Source organism: Gopherus evgoodei, chromosome 17 (genome assembly GCF_007399415.2).
Source record: "Gopherus evgoodei ecotype Sinaloan lineage chromosome 17, rGopEvg1_v1.p, whole genome shotgun sequence".
Taxonomy (NCBI): domain Eukaryota; kingdom Metazoa; phylum Chordata; order Testudines; family Testudinidae; genus Gopherus; species Gopherus evgoodei.
The window spans coordinates 7022677-7044104 of record NC_044338.1 but is presented as its reverse complement, the minus strand read 5'-3'; the positions used below and the strand labels follow the sequence as shown (position 1 = coordinate 7044104).

The 21428-nt window shown below is 41.2% G+C and overlaps 2 protein-coding genes across 3 annotated transcripts in view; one reads left to right on the top strand and one right to left on the bottom strand.

Moving 5' to 3' along the window:
• Positions 1 to 15472, top strand: part of MYO19 (myosin XIX) — a 42579-nt gene extending 27107 nt beyond the window's left edge. For both annotated transcript variants that reach the window (XM_030536935.1, XM_030536936.1), the window contains exons 13-26: positions 462 to 633; positions 2226 to 2299; positions 2410 to 2531; positions 4636 to 4749; positions 5468 to 5644; positions 6663 to 6809; positions 7402 to 7509; positions 8667 to 8737; positions 9821 to 9927; positions 11663 to 11832; positions 12939 to 13068; positions 13283 to 13368; positions 13899 to 14207; positions 15147 to 15472. In XM_030536935.1, coding sequence (XP_030392795.1) covers positions 462 to 633; positions 2226 to 2299; positions 2410 to 2531; positions 4636 to 4749; positions 5468 to 5644; positions 6663 to 6809; positions 7402 to 7509; positions 8667 to 8737; positions 9821 to 9927; positions 11663 to 11832; positions 12939 to 13068; positions 13283 to 13368; positions 13899 to 14207; positions 15147 to 15275 — 1916 coding nt within the window. In that variant the 3' untranslated portion in view covers positions 15276 to 15472. The remainder of the gene's footprint in view (positions 1 to 461; positions 634 to 2225; positions 2300 to 2409; positions 2532 to 4635; positions 4750 to 5467; positions 5645 to 6662; positions 6810 to 7401; positions 7510 to 8666; positions 8738 to 9820; positions 9928 to 11662; positions 11833 to 12938; positions 13069 to 13282; positions 13369 to 13898; positions 14208 to 15146) is intronic.
• A 97-nt stretch (positions 15473 to 15569) lies between these two features.
• Positions 15570 to 19704, bottom strand: ZNHIT3 (zinc finger HIT-type containing 3). The gene is made up of 5 exons (XM_030536945.1): positions 19597 to 19704; positions 18998 to 19029; positions 18784 to 18876; positions 17366 to 17446; positions 15570 to 16760 (listed from the first exon to the last, which is right to left on the bottom strand). Exons 1-5 carry the CDS (start codon positions 19674 to 19676, stop codon positions 16570 to 16572), a joined length of 477 nt encoding a protein of 158 aa, XP_030392805.1. The 5' UTR covers positions 19677 to 19704; the 3' UTR covers positions 15570 to 16569.
• Between the last annotated feature and the right edge of the window lie 1724 nt (positions 19705 to 21428).

The window sequence follows — 21428 nt, the reverse complement described above, 5'->3', positions numbered from 1 at the left end:
TGAGTGATTGGACTGTGGGCCCACATCATGCAGTGACAGATGCTGGTGCTCCAAGTTGGGACTCTGGGTTCAACAATTCCTAACCTGGGGTTAAAAATTAGTGCATATGTTCAAGTCCTAAATTAACAAATCCAGGGTCTGCTAACTTTGAGTTCTTCTCATCCTGGGCTTTCATTGTGGTATAGACATAGCCCAAGAGGGATAGGGGTGTGTGTGTGTTTGTTTTTAAACAGGCATTGTTGAGCACCTGCAACTTGGGTAAAATTAGTGGGTATTCAGAATTAGAGGCTAGTCTTACAAAATTCTGTCTTAAAAGTAAAAGACCATATATCATGAAGTCAGAAGCTTCAGTGTGGGCTATCCAAAGACCACTTTTTAATATACATTAAACTTCTGGGAGATGCTTAGATTTTAAGAAACCGGTTATATTCATATTATTCTTTCTTGGCTGTTTGAACAAGGTTTTTTGAAGACCACTGCAAACTTGCTAAAAGTATCTGTAGAGGAGCTGCTGGAAACACTAAGAATTCGAGCTATAACTGCTGGAAAACAGCAACAAGTCTTCAAGAAGCCATGCTCCAGATCAGAATGTGAAACAAGAAGGGACTGCCTGGCTAAAGTTATCTATGCTAAGTACGTTCCATGAGCAATGTTGCCTTGATGCCTGTATAAGGTTTAGCTCAAGTGCCAACGTGAGCAGCAGGGTTTTATCGTAGTCTAATCAGTCATTTCTACATATTTCTTATTCATCTGCAGCCTATCTAGCATGACTACATGTGCTTGTCCTTGGAAAGCTTGTCATGTGATATCTGTTCAAGAACATTTCTAATCAGTTTTTTACCTTCTACATGTTTGAACACTTGAGGATTTGTTTAGCATTTTCAACTTGCTAATAGTTTATATATAATGAAACATTTAAAAAAAAATGCCAGCACTTTACAAACTCTTGTTTCATGGCACTGGCTTCCTCTGTTTCATCTTCCCCTCTCTTGCAAATACAGCAATTGCTTACATGGATGTTATGCAATTACAGATGAGCTGTCTGTGCAATCACTAATGGGATTTAAATGCATTTAAAACATGTTTATATTATGAAAAAGCTTAGGAATCCCTGAGCCACTGCTGCTCACTGTAGATATTTGACTCATGATGTTTTGAAAGCACAAATAAAATAGACTCATGCACAATGATTAAATAATGTTATCGTTTAGATGCAGAATTGGAGAGAGATATCCAAGTTAAAATAGTTTGAATACATGGGTCAGTGCTGTGAGAAATCTGTTTCTTCTCATCCACTTTCTTGACAGCCCTACGTGCTTCAGCCTTCTGATAAATATTAAAGAAACGTGTGTATTCTCTCTTCCCTCCTTCTCCTCCCTCATTCTTGAGACCCCATCCTACAATAAGTTTTGCATAGATAAGGGCCTTAATGCATACCTCACTGTATGACTAGGGCCTTGGATTGTAAGCTTTTTGGAGGAAACTTGGTCTTGTATTTTTGTGCAGTTCCTACCACAATGGGGCTGCATTGCTGGTGCTACTGCAGTCAAAGATAAACATGGTATAGATGATTTTAAAATCAAGAAGTTTCTTGAAAAAAAAATCTAGATCAAATTCTGCCTTCACACTCTCTGACTTCCCTTTGATATGAGTGAGACAATATGTGATGTAAAGTAGGGCAGAATAAATGCCCTGTGTCCTTAACTGAATTAAGGGTTTAGGTCCATGGTGTGGGGTTGTTGTTGTTTTTTTTTTAAGATGCCATTTCAAAAGCGCCTTAGACTCCTAAGTCAATTACTCATTACAGAGCTGAGCAGAGCAATGCTTAAATACGTGTACTAAACTGCCTCTAGTCTCATGAAGTTTGGTGGGAATAAAGGGAACAAACCCGGTAGAATGGTGTCTTGCCTTTGTGCTCACATGTTACAGTATAGTCTTCTGCTCTTCAAAACTTGTGTGACACAACTAAGTGAATTTAGTGGCAGGGGTGTATGGGCTCTTCATTTGTTTCAGGAGGTCTCTTAACTTTACTCAAACATTCGTGGCAAACCTCTGACTTCATAAAAATAAGTTTAGCTGCCAAGATAAAGTGTGAAACTCTAAAATATTGTGGTATTGGCCGTAACAGTAGGAGTCAGAAAAAATCACTGGAAAACATAAATCAACTGAATATTTACAAGATAAGTGTAAAGCTTTCCAGCTAATTGGGGTTCTGTTACTTACAGATTATTTGACTGGCTGGTTTCAGTGATAAATGGAAGCATCTATGCAGATTCTCTTGTGTGGACCAACTTTATAGGTATGGTTTCTAGTCCCTTTTAATTTAAGAGTAGAAAGTACAGTAAATCTTCTGTAGACCCAAACACACTAGATCTGACAGAAAATAAATATTTCCCCATATTTCTCTAGGTTTGTTGGACGTTTATGGTTTTGAATCTTTTCCTGAAAACAACTTGGAACAGCTCTGTATTAACTATGCCAATGAGAAACTACAGCAGCACTTTGTAGCACACTATCTGAAGGCACAACAGGTACTGTCCCTCTGAGATGTCTAACACAAAGTCATTGTATTTATTCCTACGTTACTACACTGTTAAATTCCTAATTACAAGACTGTTTTCTTTTGTTTTTTTAACCTAAAACTGTTTTATGGCCTGATTATGGAACTTTTACTCTGTCACAGAAATAATTGGGATTGTACAGGTAGGTCAGGATTACTTATCTGACCAAGGATTGTCGTATTGGGTCCTTCCAGGGAGCGGGAACATCTGTGCAGGAAATAAAATGTGTATCCACATACATATTAAAAAGCTGTCACCAGGGTTCCAGTGACATTGTGAATTGCTGAGCTGTCCAGAGCTCATCAAAGTGGCATATTGGTGCTGCTGAATTTGTTGGGCATCTCTTAAGGTGTGCGTTGTCTGAACAGCGACTTCCTCAGAAATTGCAACCGCAGCACAGCCTTCCTGTCAGGAACAACGGAGTTTAATGCATGGCTGTGTCTTACACAAGACTCTGTAATGGTCTTGTGGGCAGTTCCTTAGGGCCAAAATTCATCTCCTGCAGAGAGCTCGTGCAGAGCCCTGTAATAAGGGCTTAAACGATGCCTAGTGCTTTGTGTGGGCCCTCTGCCCTGGCAGTACTACCTCATAAACCAAATTGCCGCTCCCTTGTCCATTCAATAGAAATAGAACACTTATTGTCTGCCCTAGGTTCTTATTAGTGGGAAGCAGCCCTGGCAAAGGACAAGAAGTATTTCCCACTCTGCATTTCAACCACTAGAAAGTAAGGGGTTGAGTTAATTTAGAACCATATAAACATTGAACTTTGCTAAGCTGTTGTTGCAACCACTGGCTAGATCACAAGTAAGAAACTCCTTGCTAATTAGATCTTGATGCATCTGAATATAAATTTCAGACCTATAAACCTTCAGAATGTAACTGTTTGCAAAGTTTGTACAGTATCTAGCACAGTGGGGACCCAACCCTCGTTGGGGCTTGTGGCTGCTACTGTAACATACTTGTTGCGTTGGAACCCATTATTACTCGTATATCCCCATTATGCTTTTTGCCCTTTCAGCTGAGCTGAAGGGTACAAGACTATCTAGTATTTGTGGCAGTGAGGAGATAAGAAAATTATACATTGCAGACAGCATAGTAGTACAAAACTGGCCCGAGTGTAAATCATCAAGAAATTCACGATCTTGTGTGCTTGTGTGTTCCACTGACTTTTTTGCTTAAACTGCGCTCCTACGGTGACTGTGTACAACATGCCAGCACACACGGGGTTAACAATCAGTTAACAGATGGAAACCAGGTTTTGCGTAAATGCCTTTTCTTCTTCTAACTGAAACAAAATCATCATCTCCATTTACAGAGCCATTTTATGCCAGCTGCAAGTCACAGCTTGACTACTTGCCCTTCTTGATATGGCTGCATGCCAAACAGTTTATATTCCATTAGTGAGTCTGCCTAAGCAAGTTTGACTTGCCACAAAATTTTAAAGTTAACAAAAATGAGAACTTGTTCTGCTTTCTCACTTGTCCGTTTGTGCTGAACGAATGCTGAACTCTGCAGCACAACTACAGTACTGTAATCAGTTACACTGATTGATTTTTAACTCCATTGCAGTCATTTTCCCTTTCCTTTTGGATCTAATTTAGTTTTCAACACAATACTGTTAGTGGATGCATGTTGAGCTCTTGCTTAGGGCTGAATTGTGCCCTAAAGATGTTCATGTGGGATGCTCTTTCCCTTTAAGGGAAACCCGAAGGGGCATCTGAGTCACAACTTGGCTTTCACCTTGTGTGATCACTCTCTGTAAAGCATCTCTGCAGTTTTATGAAAAATTGCACAATTCCACATACATCCTACAGATGGCCCTGTGGGGATCTGATGCTACTTAGCCAAAGATTTTAGACCTCTTATGTGAGAAGAAATTTCAGAACATTGGTAGTTCTGAAAATGACGACAAATCTGCTACAAGTGATTAAGGATATGAACTGACTTGTTCTTTAAAAAGCCAACATGTAACAACTGTATGTCAAGTGACAAAAGCCCGAAGTGAAATACTTCACTAAGTACACTGTGAAATACTAATGTCCTGAGGAGAACATTCTCATTTCTCTTGTATTAGGAAGAATATGCAGCAGAAGGTCTAGAATGGTCTTTCATAAACTACCAGGATAACCAGAGCTGTCTGAATCTGATAGAAGGAAGCCCTGTCAGCATCTTCTCTTTGCTGAATGAGGTAAGTTTTTTTTTTTTTTTTTTTTTTTTTTAAGAGCTGAACTGATAATACTGTCTAGCCTGCTTTTCTTCCTTTCCTCAACTGTCTCCCAAAATGACCAAAGATAGTAGATTCACTTAAAGGCATCTTTACAGGCAAAAGAACCAACTGTTTCCATAATGCTATAAGGGTGGTTCTTTCCCCACATCCCTCCCCCAGTCTTGCAGGTATGCCGTGTATGTGCACACCATTGATGTCAAACATGGAACCCCAATGACTGAGTCACTTTTTAAAAGTAGTTTAACATTAAAGGACTTGCAATACCAAATGCAACATAGACCGGTAAAATGCCTTAAGGTCTAAGCCCTGGTCTACACGGGGGGAGGGTCGATCTAAGTTACGTATTCATGTAGCTGAAGTCGACGTACTTAGATCGACTTGCCGTGGTGTCTTCACTGCAGTGAATCGTCTGCTGCCGCTCCCCCATTGACTCTGCCTGCGCCTCTCATGGCATTGGAGTCCAGGAATTGACGGGAGAGCACTTGGGGGTCAATTTCATGTGTCTAGACTAAACGTGATAATCAGTCCCTGATGGATCGATCGCTGTCCTCCAATCCGGTGGGTAGTGAAGACATACCCTAAGTATACTAATGTCTGAAAGATTTTAATTGCTGCGCAGGTAAAGTTTGCCTATTACAAACAGGACATGCTGCAATTTTACCTTGTTTTCATTACACAGGAGTGTCGCCTGAACAGGTCCTCTAACGTCAGCCAGTTCCAAACCCGAATTGAGAACGCTTTGTCTAATAACCGGTGTATAAGCCGGGACAAGTTTAGTAAGAAGCCTAACTTTGTTGTTTCCCATTATGCTGGCAAAGTCCCTTACCATGTGGAAGGTATGGTGGAGAAAAATAGGGTATGTATTTTTAAAAATAAACTATAAAATAAGCACATGGCTCATGAAAGAAGCTAGCCTAAAAATAAAAAGCCTCCTTAAAATAGTCTTTAATTGCTGTTAACATAGTGCATGCGTCCACTACTAGTAGTTGATATGTAAAAGGGGTTGATCATCTCAGTCCAGTTCCTAGTGAACAATCACCAGCACAGGTAGCACCTTTAGTAGCAGGCTCAGAGGCCCAAGAATTAAGGGAGCCATGCAGACTCCATGACCTCTCGCCCTGCAGATGTTCTCTCCAGGGTTTGGTCATTGCTGGGGCAGCGTAGAGGCATGTGCACTACTATTGCATATTGTGTGAATAGAGGACTTCAGCCTCCAGAACTGTCATTGTGGCATTTAATTATGAATATTAAATTCAGACTTTAAACTTCCATGTGATCAGGGAAACAGCAGCATGGACTTACCTTTAGCTGTTTACCAATATCACATAGAAACGTAGTGTCTTTCTGCACTATACCTACCACGAAGTTAAGGAGGTGATCTGTGAACACTGGAATCTATTTTCTATTATGACGTTTCTGATACGGCAAGTCACTTTTTTTGCAAGGAACTTTAAGAAATGGTATTGTGATGCAGTGAATATCATCTTATTAAGCATAGGAAAGTGTTCTAATGTCCATTATGAGGACTGCCCTACCATTAACTAGTCCCAAAACTAAACTGCATGAGTGCCAGAATCTTCTCATTGTGCCATCTCTCCATAAGAAAATGCTAGTAACACACACATTTTTTACTAAATATGGTAGTTGGTTTAACACTCAAGCATTTTCCTGTATTTGTGATTTCAGATTAAATACATGGGGTCAGATCTGAAATGGTCTCTTAACTGTTGCTTTTGTTGAGTAATATTCTGATACAGCTTATTTACTAACCTTATTGACTCCAAACATGATGAATATTTAGTTACATCTTTAAGGATGCCTTACCTATCCAAGTAACTCCCCCAAATCCTAGTGACGTGTATTTGCCTATATAGGACCCAGTTCCACTGGAGTTACTCCAGCTTCTGAAGAATTCCCAAGACTGCTTGCTTCAGAAGTTCTTTCCCATGACAGAAAAGAGACCGAATGATACCAAAACCCAGAACAGAGCAGCAGTTGTTACAGTGGTCTCCAAGTTCAAGGTTTGTCCTGTTTGAGTATCTGATGCTACTTAGATACTATATCGTTCTGCCTGATTTCTGCTGCCATCTTCAAGTAACTTGATGATTAAAACCCATCCATTTATTTCCTGACTCTGTGCCAAATGTTTGATACACTGGTATAAAACTGACAAACTCCACTGTTCAGTAGGGAGCCTCTGTATTTAAACAAGTAGAAGTTGGAGTCTGTTGTATTTCCTTTGTGCTTTTTAACCCATAACTTGTGGCCGCATGTCAAACCAGTACCTACCTCTCCAGACTTGCTACAACCCCAGGCATAGAGCAATCAATCCAGCACACTTAAGAATACTGAATTAGCCACAGAATAAAAAAGTGCCAGAAGCAATCTTTAAATGGAACACTGATAATTTGTTCTAGCTGTCCTGAAAAAGAGCAACTGTGCTTATTATGCTGAAATTAAACAATTCTGCTCTTGTGGGCCTATAAACGCTACCATGAATAAACATCAGGATTTTTTAAAAACGTAAGTATTGATTAGCCAAACTACTCTGGAAAAACAAAAAGGTCTCAATATGGCATGGTCATTAATAATTTGCTGTGTTTGTTTCTATAGGGTTCACTTGAACGTCTGATGCAGATCTTGCATAGCACTACACCTCATTACATCAGATGCATCAAGCCTAATGTTGATTGCAAGGCAATGACTTTTAAAAAAGAGGAGGTAACTCTGCAAAGAATTTTCCTCATGGAGTCCATGTCTTTTCATTGGTTTCATACTGAGCTTTGCATCAGGCTCAGCATGATAAGGGTTGTAAAGCACTTTTCTTAGCAAATATCTTGAAAGTTTCATTCGAGAAGAGGGAACTTACCAGAGGTAGGGTCGATGATACTTAAACCTCTCCAAACTACGGTGAATCTTCAGTGAGGCTCTCTTCACTGCAGCTTTGTTAATAAATACTGTGTATGTGAAACATCAGTTTCTATTAAATGCTGTTCAGTACAAGTTTGGATTTAGTGGTGTGGGGGGGCTTGGAGCTCACCAAGCCTAGCTCTGAGTCAAGACCCATCTTAATGGCACAGTCTATTTTATAATAGACACCTTTTATTAAATCTCTGCCTACTTCTAGTTTCTATACAGGGAGGTCTGCCAACTCAGATGCAAACAGCTGACATGCATGCTGAGTGGGAGGTTCCTTCGGAGCAGAGCAATTGTAGCTAAACTTGGAGATTCTCAGCTGGTATAAAATCAAAAGCTCTGTTGAATGTACATATAAGGATCAGCATAGCGCCAAAGGATCTATCTTGATGTTCTTTTATTGACATTTTTAAAAACCTGAATCCAGTTTGAAAATTCAGGATAAATTTCCTGCCACTTTAAGTGCAGTGAGGCACGTAACTGGCAAATCCTCAGTACAAATTCCAGGTAGTTTGGGGTTGGAGCAAAACCACCTACTGCACAAAGTAAAGAAACTTCTGCCACTAATGAATGAGCTGACTGTGTGAGGGTGTGGAAATCAGACATGTAGCAAAATTGAGCCTCAAGACTTCGGGCAAACGGTCTGGGACAGGACAGTATTGTCTAACTCTGCTCAGAGTGAGATGTAACACACACACACACACACCCTAGAGTGCTTAGGCTAAACTCCCACCGTAGTAAGTAGGAGATGAGCCCATAACTTTGCCATCTTTCAAAGAATCAACAGACTTGAGAGATTGAACAGGTGAACGTTAATTGCTTTTGGAAACTATATATGAATAGAAAGGCTCAAGTCTTTTGAAAAACTCATAGGTTATCAAAAGCAGTTTGCATTGATAGAAACCCTGGTAAACCTTAATAGCAGTACCTAAACAGAATTAGTGTTTTAATTCCTGCTATAGGTTCTCAGTCAGCTTGAAGCATGTGGCATAGTAGAAACTATCAGCATCAGTGCAGCTGGATTTCCTGTTAGGTAAGTCCTAATGAATTTTAAGTTTCTCATGTTTACTTTATCTTCAGAATACAGCTCCTTAAACTTCATAAGCTGGATTTGTCTAGTGCAGCTCCACTGGCTTCCACAGAGTTCAATCAGGGACCATTGCATCCTTCTCTATATTACAACTTAATTGCTGAGTACTTGTTACTATAAACTCTTTTATCTGGAGTAGCCAAATGTAAAATGGCAGGAAACCTGCATATTCTGCTGTATGGCTTATTTAGACAAATACACCTTGGTGAAGAATTTCAAAACCGTGTAGGGAATTTAGATGCATATTTCCTACCTTCCTTTTAAAATCTCCATGCTGAAAGGCAACAGCCTTATGACCTGTTGACCCAAGAAATATGGGTATAAGATTGTCACCTGAACTCTGAAATGTCCATTTCTCCAACCCCACATCAGTACAGCAATTCATTATGCTGTTACTGGATCAGGTCAGCCCTTGTGCATGACAATTTTGAAATCTGCCAATGGCACAGACAGGGTTTACTTAATTATTCTGTTTTTAGTAAGGAATTTTGTATTCTGAGACTGAGATTTGGAGAATCAACCTGGGATTTAACAACACAATTCCCACTAATTTTAGTTAGCTAACGTCTAAATCCCCTAGTTCTTGGTGGAGATTCTTGAAAACCAGCTATCATGAATGCTGTCTCAGGATTTTTCTCATGGAAACAGTGGGTTTTTAAAGCCATCTGAGCAATTCTTTTGCAGGGTTGTTTTGTATTTCAGAGCCAAGATTTAAAACTGCAGAATAGCTGGTGGCGCAGTAAGTCACAATGATCTCTCTGGGCAGTGATAGCTTGCCTCCAGTAGTAAAACTGAGAGACTTTAATCAGCTAAAATTTGCAATAATCCTGTTAAACAAGGGTGTTTGTAGTGTAGAATTCCCTAAACAAAAACTAAGTCTATACCTGTGTGCAGTGGAACCTTGCTCATCCTTTAATAATCCATACCAAAAATTATTCCCCCTCCCCCCCAAAAGGTAATTTTTAAACACTTGAGCCATACAGTAAATGGTACTCATGCAGGATTGATTTTCACTTTGGCTCTCAGGATCTCCTTCCAAAATTTTATTGAGCGTTATAAAGTGCTGAGAAAATCACGTACATCTAATACAGTGCCAGATGAAAATGGTTTTTCTCCTGCTAAGAAGGAAAGAGGTAGGTTTTATTCGTTTCACTCATCTCAGTGCACAGAATTTCTTGCTATTGCATAAAACAAATCCAGCAACTGTATTGTCACACATTCAGTTTTGGGGATGTTCCTCATTTTTGAGCTTTCGTAGTATTTTTATGTTCTAGTCATTGTACGGAAATTAACAATCTGGCATTTAAGGCAGGCTTTTAAAACTGTTTGTTTAAAATTACTTCCATGCTAAATCCTCCATCTTTGTGCAGATGACTGTATTCTTATCGGGAGTAGAATACAATTTTCAAATGATCCTGTTTTTTTTTGGTGACTATTTTATATTTTGCATTAGATAAGTAAACTGGAAAATTTTAAGTTTTTTGTTTGCTTACATTCCTTTCTCTGTTTCTTGTACCTGTTGCCAAATACACAATTGGCCTCTAGCTTTATTGGATTCTGCTGCTTCTACCTTTTTGCAAACTTCTCTGTGCGCATCTGTATTTCAAAGCAACAATCGAGGATGCATTTTAAAAAGTAATCCTATTCACAAGGTAATGCGTATGCTATGTATTCCTGAAAGAGGGGCTGTTAGGAGCAGGTACCAGCTCATTCCTTGTTAAATTTGGCATAGAAAGTATCTGCAACATGCATCATATTAATCCATTTTTTTAACTTTAATCTAATAAAAGTTCATACATCTAACTTTAACATGGAAAAGGAAGCCCAGTAAGCTAGGAAACATTGGTCATTGGTACAAGAGGTTCTGACTGCCTCAGTCTACTTGTATCTGGGAAAATACTGATTGCTTAGCTTTGGTTAGTTATATGCAGTCAAGTATAGGCAGTTAAATTTGTAATTTGAGAGCCACAGTCAAAATATTTATTGGACACTGGCGTGGGAAATGCCTTCTCTTGACTAGCTGCTATCCCCGCTTATTGTGGTAGGTAAGAGGTTGAGAATGAAGAAGAGGAAATGTTATTTCCTGTTGGTAGGAATAAGCAATATGACTATTGGCTCCTAGTGATGGCCAATGGAAGCACTGCTCATCCCCAGGTGTTCTCCTGTTGGCAAGAAAAGCAAAACTTCAATAGTCAGCCTAAATATATTGCTTTTTCCAACTCTTCCATCTCCTAAAGAGAAATAAGTATTGCAATGAAAAAACGGAAACACACGCATTGTTAGGGTTAGAAAGATCCAGGGATTTCCAGGTTCCTATATTTGACATTCAGAATTGCTGTGCAGCACTATTTTATACTCTCTGAAAGAGATATGTAGTTGTACTAGTCTGAATTGCCTATCCTCCAGTCTTACTTCTTTCAAAAGAGAAATTTCCCTCATTCTCCTGCTCACTCTGCTGTCCTTTCTTTCTTTTTTGTCTAATAATGTGACTAGAACTGTGTCCATTCTATCTCAAAAGTGGCCAGAATAATCCCTGATCCATTGATAGAATCATCTCCTATTTGGGTATCTCTGAAATGTTTCCCTTTTTAAAACTACAGTCTAAAGCACTGTGGTGAAGTCCTGCTCAGTGCTTTTGCTTTTTTGCAGAACATTGTCATTGAGGGTCAAAATCCCTTGCCGCTTGCTCCTGTTCTTGGTTTTGTTTTCTAGATTGCATAAGATCTGTTCAAATCAAGTCTGATTGTTTCTACATAGGTGGTTTTAACCATTGCAATAATGGCGTCCCTTTTACTTATAGTGAGACTATTTTCCAGTCTTTAATTAGATGCTTGACTTTCCCTCCCTTCAACATCTTGTATTTCGCAGGTTTGACTCCAACAGCAAATAACGATGAAGAGTTACGCTTTGTCATCCATGATCTTCTTCAGAAAATGACGGTGGGACAAAGTGCTGTTTCCGTTAAGCAAACAGAGACCAAATCAAACAACTCTTCCATGTATTGCGGAAAAACCAAAATCTTCATGACTAATTCCATGGTAAGTATCTTATATCCATCCCTTGGAAGAACAAGGGTGTGCTTCTGCAATACAGGTCACAGCCCAGTTCCACTGTAGACAACAACGAAACTGCTGACTTCAGTGGAAGCAGAATTTCGCACCCTGTTCACATTATCTCCTAAACACCCACAAAAACACTTTTTGGTACGTGAAAACAATCCAATGGGAGTAGGAATTTAGTCTTTTTAAAACTCCATCGGGTAAGGGACATGAGTGATGTAGGCATACATGAACCTAAGGGCTTGTACACTGTACTTGTTTCTATGCCCACTCATTTACTGTTGCTTGCCACAGGTGCACTAAAGATTATATTCAGTTTCGGGTTGATAAATTTCATTTATCTCCTATGGGCTTGTCTACATTACCCGCTGGATCAACAGGCAACGATCAATCCAGCAGGGGTCGATTTATTGCATTTAGTCTAGACCCAATAAATCGATTACTGAGCGCTCTCCTGTCGACTCCAGTACTCCACTGGAGCAAGAGGTGCAGGTGGAGTCGATAGGGGAGCATCGGCCGTTGACTTACCTCAGTGAAGACACCATGGTAAGTAGATCTACGTATGTCAACTTCAGCTACGTTATTCATGTAGCTGAAGTTGTATAACTTAGATTGATTCACCCCACCCCATGCGCAGTGTAGACCAGGCCTAAGTGTCAAATTCCCTGTTCAGAATGTGCTTAACACGCAGCTGGAATTTTAACTACATACTTTGCTGAATTGGGCCTACGCTAATGAAGCAGACCACTTTAAACAAGCTTCTTAGATTGGCTTTGATAGAAAGTATCTATCTTCTAGGCACTTTCCCACCCCTAGGTCTCTTCCCCACTCACTTTAGGAGTAGCGGGTTCTATCTAATTAGCCTGTCTTTTCAAAATATGATCTACAGTTCTAGAAACTGATATTTTCAGGTCTCCATAGATACATTAACCCACCACTGTTTAATAGTTTTCTAAAACATGTTCATGCAAAATACCAAAGGATCCATGTTATAAATTAATGAAAAATGAGGCCAATCGCAGCTTTTTCCTAAATGATTGAATGAATATGCAGTCTACTAATGGCAAGATTTTTCCTTGACACAGCTAGAACAACTTGAAGCTAGAAGAGCAGCGGTACTATCTGAGAAAGCATTTTGTATTCAGTGTTGCTGGAGAAGATTTAAGCAGAGGAAGCTATCAAAGCAGAGCTGGTCTGCTACCATCATCCAGGCTGGTAGGTGAAAGCTGATACAGGTGTGGTTTGATGTCAAAAGTAATTTTTCCAGATGGGTTAAATATTTAGTGTGCCAGGGTCTGGGTACCATAATTGAACATTGGCACAAAGATTCCAATTAGGAAATGTATACCACTGGTTTTGTTATAGGTAAGTGCTTTGAGATCCTCTATATGACAGTTCCTTTATTCTTGACTCTTGATTAAATCTTCAGCTGTTCGCTCCTGGTTCGCAAAGAAACATTTCCAAAGAATGCGCAGGGCTGCTACTGTTATAAAGCATGCGTGGAGGAAATGGAAAGTAAGTACCATACTAACTGCACTGAGTCAGTGTCTGATTGCCTGCTTCTTTTTATGTGTTTAAAAATATTCTCCTCCTCCTCCTCCAAATAATCAAAGAAATCGTAAAAGTACATTGCTGTGACTTGGTGTTTTATTCCTTCCCATTACTATAAATCTGCCTCCTGTTTCTCTTAATGGGAAAGGAGAAAACTGCTCTCTGTAGTCTCCTCTCCTGGGACTGGAGTTAGTTTCCTCAAGCTGAAGGATTGGGGAAGGCAAGAATTAAGAGTTCAGTCCTGCAGTTAGTCCCATCTGAGGGCAGTGGGATCAACTCCTCAATTGCTCTTCAGCTTCACTTTATGGGGAGTTAGTGTTTTAACCAGCCACCCAGGCTTGTTGAATTCTGCAGAATGTTGTCCTGTTGGTTGAATTATCCATGTTATTTTTGGAAGATTCTAATAACTCAAGGGCATAGGAGGCTAGTTCTGAACTAGCTCCATCTGTACCTTTCAGTCTCTCAGGAATGTTGTGTTGTCTCCCTTCCTTAAGGCAAGGATGGATGTGCTAGCAGCAAAGGAGCTAGATTACATTGAAGAAAAACTCCATTCCTCTGTTCCTGGTGCTACCATTTTCTTAGACCGATCACCTAGTCCACTGGAAAAGACTTGGCCTTTAAGTGCAATAATACAGTTCTGGCCTCTTGGACTAGTTCTATCTGCTGCACCTGTTAAAGTGGTTGGATTTCGAAGAGACCCATCCCTTCTGGCATGCTTGAAAATACTTCATCGGAACAATGGTTACAAAGTGGAGAGCAATCTGTTTGGCTGTGGTATCACCTCCATTAGAGCACTCCCACAGGTAAGGTACCTGACCCTGAGAACACTTCAAATTCAGCAGTATGACCTGACATGCAGTGAGCGCTGGTTATTGCATAATGGCAGAACTACTGTCCAAACTTGAGCCTTGTGTGCTTGTGAGACACAGCCTCACCCCACAGATGCCCAAGGCTGAGGGAGGCTTCCTGGCTCAGCCAGACTTCCTATGACTCTAGGCATGTCATTTAACTTCTGTGCCGTTTACATAACTTGTTCACTCCACCAGGCCACTGAAGGTTAATATAGTGTCAGAGGAATTTTGAGACTTTGAGATGGAAAATGCTTGCAGAAATGTTGTGTGGGCATAGAGCAGATGTTAAAGAATCTGCGACACCAGGGCTTTTGAGAACTCAGAGGGCAACACTGAACTCTCTTCTCTCCCACTTCTTTGTTTCCAGAAGAGATCAAATTTTGGAAAGAGTCCATTAGGTAAAATTACCCCCAAATAGTCAACCTCACACTTGCTTCTCCAAAAACTGCTCTTTAAAGGCCTTCTTTTTTTTTTGTCCTGTTTCTCAGCATGAAATAACTCGGACACCATCATAGGATGCTAAGCATGAAGGAACACTTGTGTAAGGTGATAAATGTGCTCAGCACACAGGGGCCCTAAATTCCAACCACTGGTTGCACACTGGTGTTCACAACCAAAATGTCCTATTTAAAAATGTTGTGTTGTAGACCCTGCTGGTTTTACTGGTGTATTATACAAATTCTTCTCCGCTGTAATTTCCCTGACAGCTGAGGGACAGATTTCACCACCCTTACTTTACTTACTCAGCAGGTAATCTAACTTCAGTGGGCAGGTGACTGAACAAGGTATGATTTGGTGACTGTTGGTAGCAAATTGAGCTGTGTGGGGGGCTGATTTTCTCCCCCCTCGCCCCCTGCAGCAACTAAAATGTCATTTTTTTTCTCTTCCTAGGGCTCTGTCAAGTTTCACTGCAAGAAGTCTCCACTACCTCATGCAAACATCAGTCCACATAACCAAGCCTGTATGATCACTGGATTCAACCAAATCTTACTAGATAGGAAAAAACTGCTCACTACATAATGTGGACTTTTGGCCATCTTAAATATTTATTGCACTTTTTCCTTCAAGGAAGGACTTCTTTCAAGCTGCTGCTTCTAAATGTTTTAATCTATCTACAATATATTCCTGCATGAGACAGATCAATTTAAAAATATCTGCTGCTACCCTCCCTGGTGCCTTGATTTCCCTCTCCCTATAGTCGCATATATAAGTATAATGGTTACAGGTATACTGGTCGCTAGCACAGATTTCTTTCTTTCTCCTATAGGTAATGGAGGAAGTGGTTAATACCAAGAAAACACTACAGTAGGACTACAAACAATCACAACCACCTTTAATAGAACTACAATATTTTGGGGGAAAATAATTGAACAAAACTCTGATCTAATGTAAAATATCCTTTCAGCACTCCCCCATATGGGGAAAAGTAAGAGGGCAACGATGACTGTTTTCAAGAAATCTGAACCCTACTCATTTTTTCCCCTCTGGAGGCAAGCATACAGCCACGTACCTCAAATAGCACTAACATTCAGCAGGTTGCTAATGCTCATGAATAAAATGCAAGAATTGGTGGAGCTTAATGCTGGACACCACTGTCTCAGGAAAAGTGAGATCATAAGACTGGGCTCAACGTTTCTGACCAGCTGAAGAAAAATTAACATGCTGCTTTTAAGCAGTTAGATTGTATTGGTCCAAACTCAAATGTAGCATATGAGTTCCATTCTCTTGGTGCTGCTAAGCTCCAGCGCCCCTCACTGTTACATCCATCTCCAGCATTAGGCTCACACATGGTGTAGGAGCAGATGTGGTTCTTAGCATGGCAACCTTTAGTATGATAGAGGAAAAATGGCTCTTTCCTCTTACTTGACCTGAGGCACGGAAATGTATGCTTTTGTTTTTTTTCTTATGTACATGGCATTTTAATAAACTTAAATATCTTGTGCAGCTCCCTGGACTCTAATTTCTCATCAAGGTTTGTCAAATGCTCAAAGGATAAAGTTAATCACTAGTGGACTTAATCTTTCTCCTTCCTTACACACTTGACAGCAGCAGTGCCTGGCACAGCCACAGTTGGCAATAGAACCTCTAATTACACCTAGTACTTGCACATAAGCCTCCCTTCAACCACCTGTAACAACGCTTACCATATGACAACACTGGAGGTGTGAATTAGAGTGCTGATATCCAGGAGTTTAAATATGTTTTACTGAGGGGAAAACACACACATGAGGCTGTTTCAGCAAAGCACCCAGTAATAAAATGTTTCTTCTAGTTTTAGAAAAATTCATGATTAGTTCTGTTCCTGAAGAGTCTCTCACTCCAGAAGACAATTCTCTTTCTCTGGAGGCTCAACAATTCTCAAGCAGCAGTCTGCAAACTCCACAAATAATGGCTCTTGCATGTATGTTTTCATCAGGGAATCTTTTTCTTTGGCTTGATCTACAGTTAGCAGCAGTTGCTGCAGATGGGGGTTGAGTAGTAAGCTTCTCAGTTCTTTAGACTCCCCTATTTAAAAAAAAACATATATTACAGGAGGAAGAGAGCCACATTTGAAATTAACAGGTGGGGATTAATCATGGGTTTGAACGTGTGTGTTTTGTTTTGTTTTTTAAAATCCAACCCAATGCTGCATCTGCTTGAGGAAAGCAGAAAAACTTAATATGTAGGAGGAAAACTTGCATCTCTATTTTAACAAAAAAAAATCCCAAGCCCAACCTTTCCCATTATCTGTTGTCAAAGAGGACTTAAACTCATCCTTCCCCCTTCCCCACCCCCACCCGAGCCTCAGCAGACACTACTTTTGTAAATACATGATTTCCTGCAGTTTAGAGAATAAGTCCAGATCAAAGCTTGGTTCTCCCACTCGGTCAGGCAATAGAGTCAAAGACTGTATTGCTTCAATTCAGTTTATCTGAAAGTTACTCTTTGTACAAAGACTAAACTTAATATACACCTTAACCAATCCTCCCAAAGGCATAATAAAGATGCCCATGAAGAACTAAATACTGAGCACTGACTTTAGTTTTTAAGCAAATTCTTTGCAGTTCTGCTTCAGTCACAACACCTATCAGCTCTTACAGCAAACATCATAGATTAATCTTAAAGGTTACCTAAGAGTTTGAGTTTCTGCAGCGAGACTCTGTCTGCCTCATCATCTTCTGTAAGGATATCATCTACAGACCAATGGCTTCCTAAGGCAAACAAATGTGGTTTTTACGAATAAAATAAGTTAGGTCCAAAAAGTCACAGCAACAAGTCAAATGTTTCTATCTACTATCCCTCATTTAGAACGCAGATGCTTTTCCCCCTTGGCAATGGAGTAAAACTCAGATATGAAATGTCTATAGACTCTGTGGAAGAACAGACCTTCATCCCACTTTCCCAAAACCTTCTGAGTACCATTTAATGTAGAGGTCTTCTAGACAAGACCTTACACAGTTGCAATACCTGGAACACTGAATAGGCACTCACTCACATGGCACTTTCCAAAAAGAAAAGACTTGGCCCTTCTTCCTTTGGCATAAATTTGTAGGACTTGTTTGAAAGTCTGGGCCACTACATATCCAAGTTTCTTTTTTTGAAAATTTAAATATGTAGATAAGAATAAAGTGTTAAGATTAAACTCACATGCGTTAACAGCAGAGCACATTAGGTTGTCACAAGGTACTTTACAAAAGATAGTTATTTAGTATAAGGATTCTGGGTTTTAAGCATATTCTAACAAGCTAAAGGCACAATTATATTTTGAAGCAGTATTATTCTAACCAAACATGCTATGTTCTACAGTTACAGAAAAACTTTCCCTCCCTTACATAAACAATGGCAGGCATTTCGGTAAAACAGGCAAGTATTCAGCAAAGAGTAGGACCTGTTAAAAGATGATTATAATTGCTGTAATTTGAAACAATGTGCTTTAATTTTATGTATTAAAAAACTTGTCAATATTTATGGGGGTTTTTTAAAATGTATTTAGGCAGTTAACAGGTTTACAGATCATTGCATTTAAATATCAGACAATTATAATCATTACAACAATGAGCTTTTGTTTAGAAAAACATTATACTGTAATCTAATTATTAGATCTCTCTAACTATATTTCAGAGGAAGCCTCTACCATACCCAGGATGTATTGTTTCTGGCACTTTTATTGGACAGTGTGAAACTTCTGATTAGGTATTTATTAAATCAGGCATGTTTATCAACTTATTATAAAATAAGTGGACAGGTATACTTTTTTTCTCCTTTAGCAGACAAATAGTTTTTGCCTGAATACTGAATAAATGGTAACCAAATATGTATTTGTCCTATTTTTCTGGGTATGTAATTGGTGTGTTAATTTTTCCTAGTTCCTAGGTTTTGGGCTACTTTTCTTTCTCCAATGAGATGCTAGCAGCACCTAGCAGATGAAAGATTAAATCTTTTGTTCTTTTTGTGTGACCATTTCTGCTAAGAAGCCCCAGAAAGCTCATTTGGTAATAGCTATCCAGAATTTATGCTTTTCATATATTTATAAAGGAAGCAAACATACCTTTGTCTTGCACTGATTTAACTCTTCTGAAAAGTGAGGATGTGTCTGTAATCAGCGTCCTTACAACCTGATCCTGTTTTGGTATACACTGTTCTATGAAAAATTCAAAGTTACATTAATTCTTAACAGTGGGAAGGTCACAGCTACAGGCCAGCATTATTTTAAAAATTGGCTTAGAATAATGTGCAACTCTGAGACGAAGACATAATCTTACCTTTATGCTTCTTGTAGCAGGGGACAGAACAACTACAAGAAAGAAAAGTGCCATTTACAAAAAACCCCACACCAATTAAATGTTACCTGTGCTCTACCAGAGACTAGCTGCAGCGACTCTCCTGGCAACCTCGGGGAGAAGCAGAGGGCTCTCCTCGGAGCAGCGAAATAAGTTATTTCCGCTCCCACCAGTGGGCCTGGGCCCAGCAGCACGTGTGCATGCAGAAACAGAGTCTCAATAACTTGTAGGACAACGGGGGAGTCCCACCATTGTTCCCTCCTCTGCCCCCCCGGAGGACAAGAAGAAGAATCACTGGGCGGAGACGCAGACAGAGCTGGGCTCTAGGGCCTCACTCCTGCTCCCAGCAATAACCCACTGGGGGGAAAGGAGGAGAACGATTATCCCCTTCTCCACTGCAACAGGCCGCGCGTACACGGGAGGGCCCGCTCTTCCCGGGCCAAGCGGCCTTGCCGCCGGCACCAGGGGGAGGGACCCTTTGCAGCTGAAGGGCCACGGGCCGTTACTGCACGGGGGAGGGAGGGGGAGGATGGCCGGCCTTCCCCGGGGGGGACACCGGCGCCCCCGCCCCCCGGACTCACTATCTGGCCCTGCAGCCCGGGCAGCGGTATCGAGGGGCGCCGCGCCCCGCGCACACACAGCAGCCGCTCCCCTCCTGCATGCTCCGGCCAGCGCGGCCCACGTGTGCGGGTCAGGCTCCGCCCCAAGCCCCGCTCTGCCGCGCGCCCATCGCCTCCACCCGGCTCTACTAATCCATCGCCGATGCGCGCCGCCCCCGGGGAGGGGCTGTGGGCGTGGCAGGGGGTGTGTGATGGGGCTGGAGGCTCTGCGGCGCGGGGCTGAGCCAGCCCCTTCGCGCAGGAGACAGGATGGGCGCGGGGGGGGCTGTGAGGAGACTCCCAGTGCAAGCTGCTTAGCACATAAATCATCATGGCTGTCCTGTCACACACCCCCCCCCATTCACAGTCACTCAGATGTTTCTGAATCTGCCCCTGGTGTGATAAGTGGGTTGGGGCGAAGAGCCCTCAGGACATGCAGGCTCCTGGCACCCAGGGGTGCACAGAGGGATCAGTGGGTGAACACCTGTTCTGTTTATTCCCTCTGGAGCCCCTGGCACTGGCCTTTGGTCTGACCTCGAGTAGCCCCACTTCTATTTATGGCTCCTGCACTCCCAGACCAGAGATCAAAACCGCCCCGGCCCTCTCTAGGCAGAACGACATCTGGTGACTGAAGCATCAAAGAGTCCTGGGGCACCTTATAGACTAACAGACGTATTGGAGCATGAGCTTTCGTGGGTGCATGCATCTGAGGAAGTGGGTATTCACCCACGAAAGCTCATGCTCCAAAACGTCTGTTAGTCTATAAAGTGCCACAGGATTCTTTGCTGCTTTTACAGATCCAAACTAACACAGCTACCCCTCTGATTCTTACTGAAGCATATCGCCCCTGTGCTCAACTTCTTGGACTGGCTCCCTCCTATATCCACCCCTTCCGCTAGTTCTACTGCCTTCGCCACCCGAGTGGCTGAGCACGGCCCAGGAATTAAAATCCAAACTCCCTTTTTTCCTCCGCTGTCACCAATAGTCATAAAACTATTTGCTGCCCATTTTAAGATGGGCGTTTTAAAAATAAAACTAGGGCATCTAGCTGCAACTTTTTTAAAAACCTAGTTCTTGCTCTTTATACTCTGGAACCAGACCATTCTGAGCTTTGAAAATACATATAAAAAAAACCTCCTGCACTCACCAGATCTGTGCCTCTGTCACTCTCCAGGACCATGACAGTGTCTAGAGATTCCTAGGTGACCCACATGCCTTGATGAGACAGCACTGTCACAGGGATGGGCCCATAACATCACTCCCACAGGACCAAAGAATGACACCTTACCACTTTAGTTTTCAATCCTGAAATGAGTTCAGATACAGTGGTGATGGACATGGTGTAAGAATCCGAGAACCCATTAACTCATTTTACTTTGCTTCTAAATATTGAGCTGCTTTCCAGTTAACAAAACAGTTTTTCCTCTTCTCCTGGCAGGAGTGTCCATTGTCATTAGCTACATTTATAATAACTACTTACATTTGAGACCTTTGCGTGGTTTCCACTTGCACAGAAAGGGTGGGCTTGTAGCTGTAGCATTGTTGTCCCTTTTCAACCCAATTTCAGGACCCTGGGGAATATTCCAGCTGGAAGGAGAAATTGATGGAATCTGGTATTTTCTTCGGTGCAATCTTGTTTACATACAAGGAATGTACAGAGTCCTGCTCCTCCCAAACACAGGAGGAACCAAAAACAACCTGAGCAGTTTCTTAGCTTAAAGCTGCCAGCATCTTTACAGACTCAAAAGTGCTCTCTCTAGTTTTTGCCACACACCCCAGGCTTCAGAGCCCAAGATCTAGCCTGAGCTGCAATG

Excerpts from the sequence above, each read along its gene's own strand:
- ZNHIT3 (XM_030536945.1), bottom strand. The coding sequence starts at position 19,676 with ATGCAGGAGGGGAGCGGCTGCTGTGTGTGCGCGGGGCGCGGCGCCCCT. Across the intron at positions 19,030-19,596 it reads CCGGGCTGCAGGGCCAGATA|TTGTTCTGTCCCCTGCTACA; the intron begins GTGAGTCCGGGG and ends TCTTTCTTGTAG. Across the intron at positions 17,447-18,783 it reads TAAATCAGTGCAAGACAAAG|GAAGCCATTGGTCTGTAGAT; the intron begins GTATGTTTGCTT and ends TGTTTGCCTTAG.